This window comes from Schistocerca nitens, chromosome 2 (assembly GCF_023898315.1).
Source record: "Schistocerca nitens isolate TAMUIC-IGC-003100 chromosome 2, iqSchNite1.1, whole genome shotgun sequence".
NCBI classification, from domain to species: Eukaryota; Metazoa; Arthropoda; class Insecta; order Orthoptera; family Acrididae; genus Schistocerca; species Schistocerca nitens.
This window is the reverse complement of record NC_064615.1, coordinates 808824201-808839143: the sequence shown is the minus strand read 5'-3', so window position 1 is coordinate 808839143 and position 14943 is coordinate 808824201. Positions and strand designations below refer to the sequence as shown.

The following is a 14943-nucleotide window of genomic DNA, read 5'->3' as shown; positions in this document are numbered from 1 at the left end:
AACATCCCTGAGACACACCATTCTACTGTTAAAAAACAACTGACAGCATGTCACCAACTCGGGACCTAAAAGGCTGCTGAAACAGGAAAGACTTTATGAAGATGGCGAGGTGACCACGCAAGCCCCATTGATGCAGCTGCACAAGAAAACTGTCTCCAGGTAGTATAGTATGCCTTACAGATACCAAAGAATATGCTAATACAGTGATGTTTACATAGGAAAGCTTGCTGAACAGCTGCCTCTAGCTGTGTCAGGTTGTCGACAGTGAACAGAAATCTCCGGAATCCATGCTGAGAGTAGCTAAGGAGTTGCCTGGTCTCTAACAACCAGACCAGAAAGATGCTTAACTATTTGCTCCAGGGACTTTCCTACACAGCTCATTATGGTGGTACACCGGGAACTACTGGGACACATGCGGTCCCTTCCTTGTCTGAGGAGCAGTATCAAAATTGCCTCTCTACAATTTGGGGAAGTGACCTGTAGCCATATCAAATTAAAATATTCAAGGATGATTTCCTTTGACACTGCTGGCAAACGTCTAAGCATGCAGTACTGGATTTGGTCATAACAGGGTGCAGTATCATGAGACTCTGTGACGATTCCAGTTCCCACATGAAGAAAGGGTAGTTTTTATTCCAATCTCCCCTTCTCTACAGTCACACAGTAGCAGCAAAACGCCAGATCCTGGCTGGCATTGGCAGTAGTCATAGCAAAATGTCTGAGCGATGTCTCCAGGCATTATCTGGAGACACCCATTTCAGCACTGCTGCTATTGGTAAACAAATGTGTTTGCCGGAAATCCTTCGGATGGCTTCCCGTACTTTTGTAGAACAAGTGGAATGGTTGGACTGTGAGGTTGGCTGCTGTTGGGCGGCATTTAAATCGTCGAAGATCCACATACCTGTCAAAGATTGCTGAACAGCAATCACCAGTTCATCAAGATACAGGCTGCCTCCTAAGATGACCTGAAGACTTTGGTTGGATAAGTCAGCTGCACGATGGATCACTTGTGCGTTGTGATCCACCTATTTCTAGACATTGTTGTGGTGTTCAAACACTGCCAGCTGGCTGAACAGTGTCCAACTAGCCCCGCTTACCATTCATTTTAGTGGCTTCTGTTCAGATAACACTCCATTCAGTAGATGAATGCGTAGTGGGAACTGGTCACTGGAGTGAAGGTCAATAAATTCCTCTAAACAGAGTTCACAAGGGCCGGAGAGCAGAAAGAGAGGTCGATGGCTGATAATGACCCACTAGCAACACAGAAATGAGTGGGAGTACCTGTGTTGAGGATCCACAGCTCAGGAGATGTCATGAGGCTGCATCTTGCAAACGTAAATGCTGTGAGCAAACAGTGATCCTCTGGTACACATGAATTTCAAATGCAGCTACTTGCCAGGGAGAGAGCAACGGAGTGGAGTGTGTTATTGACAGGCACAGTGACCCCTCCCTTGGCTCTTTTACCAGTCAGGTCACCATTGTGGTGTATGATATAGCCCCGTAGAACAGGGCTGTCGAGATCTTTAAAATGTGTTTCTTGTAAACACAAGTACAAGGGGAGAGTGCCTGTGCTAGTAGTTTCATTTCCTCCACATGAGTCCTCAATCCATTCATGTTACACTGTAATATGGGAGTCATTTCAATGGCATTGTTTTAATTTACCACCATCTTTGCACCAGGAAGGTGAGGCACTTGAAGAGGAAGTAGGAGTGGAGGGCCTGCCTGGGTGCAATGATCAGGCATCCAACAGCATGATGTCCTCTTCATCAGCGAGACATGCCAGAATGATGTCTGACAGGGCCCAGGATAGCTTTTGACCCAAACGTCGTGATCCTTTCCCTGAGCCCTGTCCATTTGAGGATGATGGGGAAAGGGGGTGTTGAGACACACTGCTTTTCGTGCCTTCTGGATGCTCATTGCAGAACTGTTGCTGGTCTCTTTTGTTGTAACTGCTTGGTTTGCTTTGGCATGTATATGTGCAAGGACCGGTGCTTGTAGTGGCCTTGCTTGAGCTCAGAGGTGTTTGCATTTCAACATTATCATATTCACCCAATTTTTGTGATTTCTTAGGAAGTTCAAATTGCTTCAACTGATTAGTTCCAACCCACAACAAACCATTATGCAAGTGTTTAATAGACACTAAGGTGCCAGCAAGTCCTTCCAAACCTCTATGGATATAAACGGGGGCACTTTTTCAAACGTCCTCTCCTTCCTCTTGATCACTAGAAACATTTTGTTTTACACCTCCTTGAGCCCTGTTACTAAAGTCCAACTGATCCTGATTATTAGGTGGGTTAGCCTCCCACATTCATTTGGATGAATGGATGTGAATACTCCCAGGCGGTATGCCCATCATGCTGGGAGGAGGAGGACGAGATTTCACAGATTCCATCTAGGTCCCACGAGCAACTACGGAAATATGGGGTACACTCAGAGGCCTGCGTGCCTCAGTAAGCCTTATATGACCAAGGTGTAGTAGGATCCCCACAGGTTGCCTGCAAACTACTGTTCCACCTCAATAGGCACGCTTCACACCAGTATGCAGCACACCTTGAGATTGAGGGATTTTTAAATCTATGTTTTTAACATCCTCACAACCGGGCTGTCTAACTAAGATTCCCATTTCCTGTGACAGAGGACTGGTGGCACTTACCAGCCCCAGCTCAGGAATCGCAGGGTCGCCAAGCCTGTACCCAGCAAACAAATGCTGGACCCCTACGATCAATTTACACAACAGCAGGACAATTATGGGTGCTATTTATGACAATGAACATGTCAATAATGTAAATTCACTAAGTAAAATCAAAACTCGTCCAAAAATTGTTTTCAGCTTTTCATGACAACATAACAAAGAGATCATTAACAAAATATCTGAAATGTGTGGAGAACCAGTAAAACTACTCATGGGAAAGAAAGCCTGAAGAAGGGGCAGCAAAACTGCAATGCACTTTAGCTGTGGCAAAGAGAATTATCAAATCGCCATCACAACATAGTTCTAAAATAGCTGTAATTTCAACTTCACAAATCTTCTATTGCACGAAATAAAGCTTCCAGACAAACCTGTAAGTTTTCAGTTCAGCAGGCAATACCTGAAGACTAACCTGGGGGACTGGTTCAGCCTGTTTGGATATGTGAAATCTCAGAACATACATCATTATGCATCAGAAAATCAACACTATATTGAGCAGCCATTCAGTAATGTACAGAACAATGCTTGGTTTGCAGTTTTATTTCAGCCCTCTCAACTAGACAATCATAACATGAAAGTGACATGTATCTATCTAATTTAAGCACACACTTTTCTTGCAGCTAGTTACTGAAACCAAGTGATACTACTTTGGATGATAACTGTTGCATCCTCAGGCAAACACCTTATATACATTAAGACCACATAAAAAATTTTAATTGTGTTCAATAAGAGTCAAAACAGGTATTCAATAGATCAATCAATTTGATAAACGTCCATTTAGCATCATATTTATCCAGCCATATTGGGTAGAAGAGATGGAAAAGAAAACATTTTAGATCCGATAACTACCCACATACCACAGACCTCAGGAGGGTGGCTTATGCATCTCAAAGATACAGATAGCAGTGCTGTAGATGCAAACACAATGGAGGGCTATCAGTGGAGAGGCCAGACTAAACAATGATTTCTGAAGAGGGGCAGCAGTCTTTTCAGTAGCTACAAGGGCAACAATTGGGGTGACTGATTTGGCCTTTTAACATTAGCAAACATGGCCTTTCTGTGCTGGTATGGCAAACGGATGAAAGCAAGGAGAAACTATAGGCATTTTTTGTCCTGAGGGCCTGCAGCACAACAGTCTGGTTAAATGAGCATAGCACAATCTTGTGTAAGAGTAAAAGTGTTTTATAACTAGTATACTTCTTAATTTCCGTGTGCGTTTTTCTATTTAAGAGGTGTAATCTCGCATTTTCGTAACTAAAGCGTAATGTGTAGCATGGTTGTAATTTCTTCTGCACAGCTAGCTACACAGCTCATAAGGCATCAGCCTCCACTGATGACATGCCAGGAGGGTAGCAAGTTGCTTCTCTAGGTTTCTATCTTGTTGTCAGTCATCCTCCGGCTACTGCCCCTCGGTGTAGTAGTGGCATGCATCGCATGGGGCACAGGGCATAGGGCACCTCAGGTGTCACTTGTTTCACTCACAGGCTCTGCTGCTAAGGCACCGCCTTGTGTATCCCATATGGTGGATCTGCCCCCACAGCAGGATGAGTGGTGAGTGGTAACATGTTCGAGTTGACTGCGGCAGGTGGCCAATATGGAGAATGGCTATCTGGCTTCACTTATTTGCCCTGTGAGTGGACAGCTGGCTGTTTCTTCAGCAGGGTCCAAGCAGCCACATGGGGGCAGCAGTTTGCTAGTTATCAGTGCATCATAGAGCCCCTTAGGGAAATAGTATTCAGGAACAGCAAGAAAGCCAATATATGCTCAGTATGTCTGCTGGGAGATGGGTTTGGGCCTCATCCGAGATGTGGAGGAGGCCTTGCCAGTGACCATCGAGCATGCAGCCGTCTGCAAGTTGTGGCTCGCATCACCAACAACAACTTCACTTGGGATTTGAGGCCATCCTCAGTCCATACAGGGTGCTGGCAGAAGTGGTGAAAGCTGCTGGCCTTGCGCACAAGGTGCAAGCAGAGTTTGCAAATTGCAGCATTGTTGCCAGAGTTGATTTGGGTCCTTTGGTTTGGAATTAAGTGGAAGGTCTCAACCAAACACTTCATCAAGACTGTGATGGTCTTTCCTGTAGAATTCTGGACCTGCATTGTCGGGTGGGGAATTTGAGGACTTCCCTTGATAGATCAGGGCAGCACTACACAAAGGAAGCAGCTACTTGGGTAATCTAGTACTTGTGGAGTGCACATGGAGGTTTTTCAGGTTGGGCAGTAGTTTAGGTACTCTAACGAACACTCACCAGACAATATGCAGAAAGTGACACCAGACAGTGTCAAGAATACACACACTTCGACTGTCAAAATTTCATCAATAAATTGTCGAAGTATTCACAACAAAGGTCCCAAATTTACTAAACTCCATGATATTTCTTGCTCTCAAATTATTGTCAGGGCCAAGAGTTGGCTGAAACCCAAACTAGAAAGTTCTAGATATTTAGTGAGTCACAGAACGTACGTCAGAAAGACATGTTAAGACACCATGGGAGAAGGCACATTCATTGTGGTTGACAAAAATATTGTCTCTATTGGGATCAAATTTGGGCATGATTATGAAGTTACTTATTCATGTATAACAGGTCTAGGTGAAATAAAGTTAATTATTGGATGTTTTTAGCAGCCACCTGATTCTGATTAAGACTGTCTTTATCAGCTAGCTAGACAGTCCACAGGAAATGGAAATATTCTGGACCTTGTAGTTGCAAAAAGGCCCAACCTTACTGACAGCATCAATATAAACAGGTACTAGTGACTGTGGTTACTACAGTTAACAAACTGACCAAAAAGGCTAGGAGAGTATTTTTGCTACACACAGTGATAAGCAGTTTTAACATCCCTGTTACACAAGCAATTGACATAATTTAGTTTCAGTATGATGGACATAGAGGAACTGAGTAGAGCTTAAACAGACAGTAAATCATACCATGGAGAAGTATTTGTCGAGTAAAGAGATTAAGTACGGAAAAGACCCACTGCGTTTTAATAATGAAATTCGGAAACTGCCGAGAAAGTAAAGGCTGTAGAAATCTTGGTTCAAAAGACAAAATACTTGTGATGACAGACAAAAGTTAGTACAAATTCATATGCCTGTAAAAAGATCACTGTGCCTTTGTAAAATCACCAAGTGGATTTCAGGCTTCTATCCAATCACGCATTAACCTCCCTGGTGTAGCAGTGGAAGATACGAAAAGGAAAGCTGAAGTTTTAAATTTCAGCATTTAACAAATTGTTCATCAATGTTTGATCATTAACTGACTCCCTAATGGAGGGCATAGCAATAAGCATTCCCACATAGAGAGACAACAGAAAGAATTGAAAGCAAATAAGTCACCAGGTGCAGATGGAGTACCAATACAGTTTTACAAAGAATAGTCTTTGGCATTGCAAGTCTCTCACCCAGCACAAAGTTCCAAAAGACTAGCAAAAAAGAGCATAGGTGACTCCGGTATAAAAAGAAGGGTAAAAGAATGGACCCACAAAATTTCAGCCCAATCTCTTATATTCATGAGTACTGCTCGAGTGTTTGGGATCCATACAGGATGGATTGAATGAAGACACTGAAGCAATTCAGAGGCGGGCTGCTAGATTCATTATAGGTAGGTTTGAACAACATGCAAGTACTACGGAGAAGCTTCAGAAACTCAAATGGGAATTCCTGGAGGGAAGCAATATTATGTTTGAGGAACACTGCAGACAAAAATTTAGAGAGCCAGCATTTGGAGCGGACAGCAGAACTATTCTCCTGCCAGCAACATACATTTCACACATGGGCCATGAAGATGTAAGAAATTAGAGCTTGTATGGAGGCATCATAGACAGTCATTTTTCACTTGATCTTTTTGATAGTGGAACAGGAAAGGAAATGACTAGTAGTGATACAGAGAGGGAACCCTCCACTGCATAACATAGACCTACAGTGGTTTGCGGGATATGTATGCAGATGTACATGGGGAAAATATTCTAAGGGTAAAATGGTACCTTACGTGAATCTTCAGGCAGTGATCAGGAAAAATAAAACTGACATTCTATGGGTCGGAATGTGGAATGTTAGACCTTTAACTGAGTGGATAGGCTAGAGCATTTAAAAAGAAAAATGGACATACTTAAGACATAGGAGAAGTAATCAAGTGCAATGGCAAGAACAGGCCATCTGGTCATGTCAATACAGGGTTCACAATACAACATCAAATGAAATAGCAGTATACAGTAGTAGGCCTAATAACAATTGAGAAAATAGGGTGCAGGTAAGCTTATCAACAGTAAACACATCATCATAGCTAGGACAGTCACAAAGCCAACACCCATCACTACACTACAAGTTTGTGTGTCAACTAGCTCTATGGATGAGGACTAGATTTAAATAAAAATGTATAATGAGATAAATTATTCAAACTGGAAGAGAAGGAAAAATACTAGGAGAACACAAGTAATGCCTTTTAATTCTGCTTTTAACCACAGGGGCGTCTGGCAGCATAGTCATTGTCCACAGTGCATGCACCGAGGTCTTTCTGTGACTCGCAGCAGGGGGCACTACGAGTGCTGCTTTCCTCCAACTGTGTCTTTCCACTCATGTGTACTGCCTGCTCCTGGCCTGATAAATTTCAATGCTGCCACGTGATTATCATCAGTAGAGTTTTGCAGCAGTGAGAGCAGCAACTACCACCACCTGAAGATGTCAAGCATTTGCTTACAAGAAATATTATGGGATTTACACGATATGATCTGGAGGAATACCCAAGAAGTGTATTTGCAAGAAGAAGCTGCTTAGTAGATTTCTGCACAAAGCGTAATTTAATCATCACTAACGCTTGGTTTCAGATTAATGAACATAGGCTGTAAACTTTGAAAGTCCTAGGGACCCTAGAAGCTTTCAGATTCATTATATTCTCACAAGTTGTGCTGCAAGCTGTGTAGCACATCAGTTAGCATTGTTGACTGTCATGCTGTGGGTCATCAGTTCAAACCCGATCACCAGCAATTATTTAGTATTCGTCATTTCTGGAAGATTCTTGCAATGTCTTATGTTTGTATATTCTGGAAAATTTTGTGTTTGTATAACCAGCAACAAGCACTACCCAAGTATTCAGTTCTGTTCTGGGTGTACATTGGTGTTCATAATAAATGTGCTTCTAGTGCAAAGTGTTTTATTTCACTGATAATCCAGCTTTTGAGTTTGCACTTTATTACGGATACGACATGACACTGTTTGGTGGAAAAGCCAAATACTTCAAAAGTATCTAAATCATTGCAGCTCAAATTAGGCAGCATATGAGCCATCACCTTCACAGGCAGGAACCTGAATATGAGCAGTACATCATTCCATGATCCGTATATTACAGAAAACAATGGATTCCAAAGTAACAGCTAATCAGCTGTGTATTAGGCATCGACCAGTATTCACCAAAGCTACTGGTTAGGATGCTATGAAATGAAATGCTTGAAAGTATTCAGATACTTCCTGCCAAATACAATAGCTGAGATGCCTTTTTATTTATTTATTTATTTTGCATAATTTTACTTGGGCACCACAGAACAGTAGTGGTTCAAGAACTACAAAGGGAAGCGCAATAGATGGGGTAAATTTCAGGCCGAACTGAAGAAAATATTTGGCACCAATCAGCTGCAAGTCCACTTGGTGAAAGACAAATGAAGAACATGTCCCAATCATGCAGAAATGGCACAGTCTTAGAAGCAAAATGTTTTGGCACTATGTCACATTGTGAACCTGAATATGTCACGTTAGCAAAATCTCACACTTGATGAAATGGAGTCACAGAAGACATGTACCTAGTTCTTCCAGTGAAAGAAGCACAACAATCGAGGAATTCATCAAGTGGCACCAGCATCTCAAGGAAATGCAACAGGAAAGAGCTGGATCAAACAGGTATGGCTGCCTGATGTTGTCCCTATTCCCAATGGGTGCTGTGGAAACCACCATGACTTCGCCTCTCATATGTCAGGCAATAAGACAGGAGATACAGCATTTTGCAGCAGCTAGAACTGTCAGACATAGTATGCAAGATATGGCAGCCATGAATGTACATCCCATGTCAAAAGGTAATAGAGAAGATTGAAGAAGAGGTCTATAGATCTCTAGCACCAATTTCCACCACCAGTCAAATGCACCATGATCAACAGTTCTATTCACATCAATCAACTGCAGAGGATTATAGTGGACCTGTTGGACACAGCCCATTGCCATACTCTTGATGAAATCACTCTCCAAAATGCCTTAACCATTCCCACATGCAAGTACCAGCTGCTCGCCTAGCCACTGTATTCACGAAAACGAAACAAGGTAATTATCAGTAGACGTGAGACGACCACAGATTACATCCTATATGGAAGACAGTCACTAAGGTGTCCAGAAATCTCTCTGATATGACCATTGACTGGCAATCAGTCCTGGTGATAGTCGCCTCAGGGGTTTCCTTTCCTGTAAGGTCAAATTCGTATTGACACCAGCTACAGAATACTGTTCCATGATACAACAGCGATTGTGCTGAAAGTCTCAGCTGGGAAATACATCCAAGTGACAGGAACACATATTACAAGAGTAACTATCAGTGACAGAACACAATTCTTCAAACCTGTCATTTTAATACAACATAGTCTTAATGTTATTCTTGGATGGGACTTTACACAGGCATTGCATGTGAAAGATCAGAACTCCAGATTGACAAAGCTATTTCAACAAGCACATCACAAAGGTGGTTTGCAATCTAAAGACATTATTATCCTGCCGTCATCAATCTAGATGCTCAGTTAAAGTGTAAAACTGTTGTTGATTGCAAACATCTACTCAGGGTCACACATAAAATCAACATGTCAGCAATGATTAGAAGAGCTGCAGGTAGTCAGAAAGAACTTGGATTACTAACTGTAGTGAGTAGCCACAACACATCCCCAAAGATAAGTGTGTAGGGACAACTGAACCAGTCGAGAAAGGGCAGCTTAGTTCCACTGGCAAAGAATCATGCTCCACTACCATTACAGACACTGCAGGGGAGGAAGCTACTATCAAACTGCCTACAGGATCTGGCCAGTCCAAGGAGTGTCAGTAAGTATTAACCATACTGAGCCAATTTTCGGATGCTTTTCAGATCCAGAGGGGAGAAAAAAAGAGACCAGGAAGCCCACAGTACAATACTGAATCAACAATGGGGATCAGCACTTGTACAGGATGTCACTGGCTGAATGATGGCTAATCTGGGAGGAAGTGGATAAGATGATGATATTTCGAAGCATGGAACACACTATGTAATGATATCTGATTGTGGAAAATTTTGCATTCAAGACTAGTATCGCAGGCAAATTCACTCAACATAACCCACAGGATGGTAACTGCCCACAAGCCAAAGATAAATGGCCTCACATAACGCTTTACTAATGTGTTGGCCGAAACGCTCTCTATGTATGTTGATATCTACCAGAGCCTTGGGGTTCAATACAACCCACTGTGACATTCTTTCTGATCCTTGGTCACATGGCTGAAACAACAATGGATACATCATTCCCATTTCAACACGATGATACTTAGGATGATTATGTGAAACATATCACCACCAGGACCAAAGAAACAAGACATGGACCCAGGACACCCTAGAGACAGACCAAGAGCACTTTAACAGTAAGTTCCAGACAATGAGATACACCCACGAGGCTTTATATGCCTGTGTGAAAAGTGGGACTACCAGTAAGTTATTGAAGTGTTACTTTAAGCAGCACTGTATGCCTTCATTGTTTGTCAGATGTTACACATAATGTCGAGGGTTGTTACCCTTCATCAAAAAGACAAAAGCCTAGAGACGTTATGTATATCCTCCATATGAAGCCCTAGTACAGTCCTACGATTAAATTATAGTGAAGAGGGTGTGCCGACATGACCAGAACATGAGGATCTGCCAGCACTGCCATACATAGGACATTGACATCTAGATCCAGGGAGCTGTAGTCGATTCCAATGAGAAGGTCTGAAACAGTAGATTGCTGTTTCTTAAGGGGAGGGTGGCAAGGTCACGGCCGTGCTGCATGCAGTGTGGCACAGCAGTTAGTGTCACTGAAACTTGTCCTTTCGTCTTTCCCTCTCCTTCGCTTTTTCCTGATGCAGCAACCTTGGGTTGTGAAAGCTTGAAATGTGTGTGTGTGTGTGCGTGTGTGTGTGTGTGTGTGTGTGTGTGTGTGTGTGTGCGCGCGTGTGTTTTATTGTGTACCTACCAGCGCTTTCTCGTTTGGTAAGTCACAGCATCTTTGTTTTTTATATATATTATTTCATATTCATTATTTCTATAAGATTCTCAAAATTCTTTATGTTTGTAAGGTCGGCATATCCTGCTATAGTTACGGTTTGTATAAGTAGCAGCACGAGTTCAATTCGATTCTGGTGTGCATTCAGTATAGTGTGCTATACTACACTAACAACCCTACTTTTGGATTTGAACTTTATTGTTGTTATGACATGACAATGTAATGGTAAGCCAGTTTGGAAAGTAGGAGACTAGGTACTGGCAGAATTGAAGCTCTGAGGACTGGTCATGAGTCGTGTTTGGGTAGCTCAGATGGTAGAGCACTTGCCCACGAAAGGCAACGATACCCAGTTTGAGTCTCAGTCCAGCACACAGTTTAAATCTGTCAGGAAGTTACACTTCAAAACCACATTTTAAACTATGTTTCCAGGGGTGGATGTAGACAGTCAATGTAATTTACTGATCACGAAGTGTTGCTTAAAACTGGAAAAAAAATGCAAAACAGTGGGAAAATAGGAGCAAGAACCTGAAAAAAGGGGGAGAGATTGTTGATAGCTTCAGAGAGAGCATTAGGCGATGTTGGACTAAAATGGGGGAAAGAAATACAATAGCAGACGAATTTGTAACTTTGACAGATGAAATAGTGAAGCCAGCAGAGGACCACATAGGTAAAAACGCAAGACCAAGTAGAAATTCTTGAATAACAAAGGAAGTACTGAATTTAATTGATGATACAAGAAAACATAAAATGTGGTAAATGAAACAGGTGAAAGGGAATACAGAAGGCTAAAAAAAAAAAAATTAGGAAGCACAAAATGGGTAAGCAGGAATAGCTAGAGGTCAAATGCAAAGCAGTAGAAATGTACATGTCTAAGGGAAAGATAGAAGCTGCCTATAGGAAAATTGAAAGACATGTTTGAAGATACAAGGAGCAGCTGCAAAAGTATCAAGAACACAGATGGTATGTCAGTGCTACACAAAGAATGGAAACCTGAAAGGTGGAGGGAAAATGTACAGAATCTATACAGGGTGAACAAACTGGTGGCCATTCAGTTTTATAGAAAGAGAAGAGGAAGTAGTGAAGATGTGAGAGATATGATACTGCAAGAATAATTCAACAGAGGACTGAAAGACCTAAGCTGAAAGAAAGTACTTTGAGTGGATATCATTCCTTCACAATAACTGAGATCCTTGGGAGAGACAGCCATGACAATTATTCCACCTGGTGTGCAAGATGTATGATACAGTGGAAATGCCTTCAGACTTCAAGAAGATTTGTAATAATTCTAATTCCAAAGCAGGCACGTGCTGACATACAATGTAAATACTATCAAACCACCGGTTTAAACAGTAATTATTGAAAAATATTGACATTATTTACAGAAGAATGGAACAACTGGTAAAAGCCAATTTGGGGAAGGTTGGTTTGGATGCTGGAGATACATAGGAATGTGTGAGGCAATACTGCACCTGCATCTTAGCTTACAAAAAAGGTTGAAGAAAGGCAAACCTACATATATAGCATTTGAGGACATAGCAAGTACACTTTCAACAATGTTGAGAAAACTACATTCTTTGAATTTTTGAAGGTAGTGATGATAAACAATGGGTGAAGGATTATTTAAAATTTGTACAGATCCAGACTGCAGTTATAGGCCATGAATAGGAAGCAGTAGTTGAGAAAGGAATTAGACAGGGTTGTAGACTATGCCTGGTGATATTCAATCTGTACATTAAGCAAGTAATAAAGAAAATCAAAGAACAATCTGGAGAATAAAGGGAAATTCTAGCTTACAGACGACTCTGTAATTCTGCCAGGCACAGCAAAGAGCAGTTTAATGGAATGGGTAATGTATTGAAAAGAGGTTATAAGATGATCGTCAATAAAATGACTTAAATCCGGTGACACAGATGGCATCAGATCAGGAAATGTGACAAAATAACTTATGATGGATGAAATAAACAGTACATAAAATTCAGACTGGCAGCAGAACAAAAATATTCCTGAAAACAATGTATCTGTCAACACCCATTATCAATTCAAGGGTTTGCAAGTCTCTTCTGAAGGAATTTGTAAATTAGCCTTGTATGGATGTGAAATGTGGACAGTAAGTAGTTCTGATGAAGAGAGAACAGAGGCTTTTGCAATGTGGTACTAAAGAGAAATGAATGCTGAAGATTAGGAGGGTTGATAGTGTATCTGATGAGGCACAAACCATAACTGGGGTGAAAAAGAATTTGCACCACAATGTGACTAAGTAAAGGAATTGGGTGATAGGATACATCCAGAGGCACCACAATAGTCAATCTGGCAATGGAGGAAAATGAGTGGTAAAAGTTGTACAGGGAGACCTAAAAATGAATACAGCAAGCAGGTTCATGTGAATGTAGGTTGCAGTACTTGTTCAGATATAAAGAGACTTGCACAGGATGGATCAGTATGCAGAGCTGTGTCAGACCAGTTTCAGACTAAAGACTACAACAATAACATCTTTCTTTTAAAGACAACATGGGGCCAATAATAAGCTTACAATCCCAATATCACTTTTAATACACTAGACATACCTTGGTAATTGTAGCACTAGGTACTGAGCCACTACATGATCCCAATGAACGCCATGCACTGGTAATATGGTACAATGCTTCTGATGTAGCATCAGGTGCTGAAGATTTTGTGGCAAGAAACTTGCACACATCCTGTAACAATTTTCAGATACTTTAAAATTAGGTTACAAGTGGAATAACAGTGAACATCTTTTTGCTGTGCAGTTACGGTACACCTATGCATGTGACACTTACGTTTTTTCTTCAAAGCCAAAATGTTTTATTTAATATCTATTTTTTTATCTCACGAGCATATCCTCGCTAAGTACTACGGTATTTTTAAAAACATCTGTAAGCACAACAATATTTCCAGAATTTTGACCAGTTCTTGATGAGACGTAAAGCAGTGTACATACCCACCTGTAACTTTGGCACCGATTCACCGAGAAGTTTCAATCCCTGAACGGCATAGTTTACACCAGCCACATCAGAAAGTTCCAAAGAATTTAGAAACACTTGCTTCAGACGAGCTCTATCCGCTTCTGATAAATATGAACCTGTTGTTGTAGCTGCATTGTTTACGTTCACCGTCACAACGAAAACGAGAGCAAGGAGATCTAAGGAAGAAAAATAGGATAGTGTACATTAACGATCACTGCAGCGCACTGAAAATGCGTCACAAACGAATAGCCGTGTTGAAAGGCAGTGTGTCTTAAAAACACACGCTCATTTCGCATACGACAAAACAAATTTCAAACTTTGTCACTAAAATGCAGAAGGCATACATGACAAATACTGGAAACATTTTGTGTTTGTTAATGAACTGTGTCGTTACCGGTATGTCACAAACCGGTTGCGTGAACTCTACGTCAACAAGCGTGCTGCATGCATAACCTCTGAAGTAGTCAAGCAAGGAACAATATCTTCCCTTGAAAAGTGAACTATATACAGAAGACAAAGAAATATTGATACTACATCTGTTGGTAATGAGCACATACACAATCTTATCCTATAAGTATGCATACTCGTCCTATACGTCTCTACCGGCCACGTCAATCACTACCCTTTTTACAAACATCCAACAGATTACACGCCGACTTCAAAGCTCTTGAAGGAAAATCGTTGATATCAAAGATCTTGTGCGAGTCTCTCTCTCTCTCTCTCTCTCTCTCTCTCTCTCTCTCTCTCACACACACACACACACACACACACACACACACGTGCGCGCGCGCGCGCGCGCGCGCGCGCGCGATAATGGAACTGAAACAGAAACAAGGCACAAGAAAGTTTTGTGCCTGGTTACTAAAAAATTTTGCCTTGAGGCCGTCACTTTCAAGTGGAAAGGTCGATTAAAACTTGACAGAACGGAAAATCAAAACTTCCACAATGCATTTCAAATGGTAGGATTCACACTAGCCGTTAACTGAACGGGACAGAATTTGGCGTCAAGATCAAGTTT

The 14943-nt window shown here is 41.6% G+C and overlaps 1 protein-coding gene across 1 annotated transcript in view; it reads right to left on the bottom strand.

The window, feature by feature from the left end:
- The window catches only part of LOC126237071 (dolichyl-diphosphooligosaccharide--protein glycosyltransferase subunit 2), a 61041-nt gene extending 46424 nt beyond the window's left edge, over window positions 1-14617 (bottom strand). The window contains exons 1-3 of the mRNA XM_049946866.1: window positions 14483-14617; window positions 13905-14101; window positions 13506-13637 (exon numbers count right to left, since the gene is read on the bottom strand). Coding sequence (XP_049802823.1) covers window positions 13506-13637; window positions 13905-14101; window positions 14483-14507 — 354 coding nt within the window. The 5' untranslated portion in view covers window positions 14508-14617. The remainder of the gene's footprint in view (window positions 1-13505; window positions 13638-13904; window positions 14102-14482) is intronic.
- Window positions 14618-14943: the final 326 nt, after the last annotated feature.